The sequence below is a fragment of the Pundamilia nyererei genome, unplaced genomic scaffold (genome assembly GCF_000239375.1).
Source record: "Pundamilia nyererei isolate P.nyererei 1_Seehausen unplaced genomic scaffold, PunNye1.0 scaffold01767, whole genome shotgun sequence".
In the NCBI taxonomy this organism is placed as follows: domain Eukaryota; kingdom Metazoa; phylum Chordata; class Actinopteri; order Cichliformes; family Cichlidae; genus Pundamilia; species Pundamilia nyererei.
The window spans coordinates 7,870-8,999 of NW_005189168.1; the positions used below are offsets into that span (position 1 = coordinate 7,870).

A 1,130-nucleotide genomic window follows, 5' to 3' on the forward strand; every position below is an offset into this window, starting at 1 on the left:
CCCATTGTTCAATAAAAATAAGAGTAATGTCCATATCAACACTCTTAGACTGTGCCACTGTTTTCGTCCTCTGGCACGTGAACTGAAATCAGCTGATTGTGGAGCATGTGTAAGAGAAACCGCTAAGTGGGATCAATAGGGAAGCGGACTAACAATTCTGGGGAATTCAATTACAAGAAGCAGTTCTCGATTCCTATCCCTTATAATGAACACATTCAGCATCACCTGATCTAGCTGTAAGCTTTCTGATGGGTCAGGTTTGTTTCAGAAGGGTTAAAAAACAGAGAAGCAGTGCTTTGTTATCTGCACACATAAATGAAACTTCTTCCTCACTGTGGTACAGGAATGGCTCTGAACCATATTCTCCAGTACAACTTCAAACCCAACGTGGGGTTGCGTCCAGACTCCCACAAAATCAGCATCCTGATCACTGATGGAAAGTCACAGGATGAAGTCATCTTAGCTTCACAGAACCTGAGAGACAGCGGCATCGAGCTCTATGCTATCGGTGAGTGAGCTTCACTGGTTTGAAGAAAAGGAAATGAAAACACATTTGAACTTTTGGATGATTGCTACCTGCATGCAGCGAAGCAGAAAAAGTACCTGACTTTACTAGAATGGGCTGAAAATGATCAACCAGCAGCCACTTTAGTCATCTTCCTTCATCAAACTCATGGTTTATTTTTCTCACAGGTGTAAAAAACGCTGATGAGTATGAGCTGAGGTCCATCGCCTCTGACCCAGATGACATTCACATGTACAACGTCTACGACTTCCAGTTCCTGGTGGACATCATTGACAAACTCTCTGTCAACCTGTGTAACAGTGTTAAGGGCTCAGGTAGGGAAGGAGCCATTTCAGCATTGTCAGAACAATCTCAAAGATGGGCCAGTATTTCAAAAGGCTGCTCAGAGAATCTAGTCTGCATCTGATCTGGACAAGACTTCTGAGACATTTTACATTTTCTTAAATCAAATAGTGATTTATTAATATTGCTGTCTCAGAGATGTCAGTCATTGGTTTGTGGACCCTTCAACTTTACCTCTATGCTTGTCATGGGAGTTAGAAGTGACCACATTTGGATAAGAGAGAGAAGTTATCAGCTAATGCAAATAAGATGCAACCATAAA

General features: G+C 41.9%; 1 protein-coding gene across 1 annotated transcript in view; it reads left to right on the top strand.

Moving 5' to 3' along the window:
• LOC102197287 (collagen alpha-1(XII) chain-like) overlaps window positions 1-1,130 on the top strand; it is a 5,283-nt gene that overhangs the window by 3,064 nt on the left and 1,089 nt on the right. Inside the window, exons 2-3 of the mRNA XM_005755520.1 lie at window positions 344-508; window positions 694-840. Coding sequence (XP_005755577.1) covers window positions 344-508; window positions 694-840 — 312 coding nt within the window. The remainder of the gene's footprint in view (window positions 1-343; window positions 509-693; window positions 841-1,130) is intronic.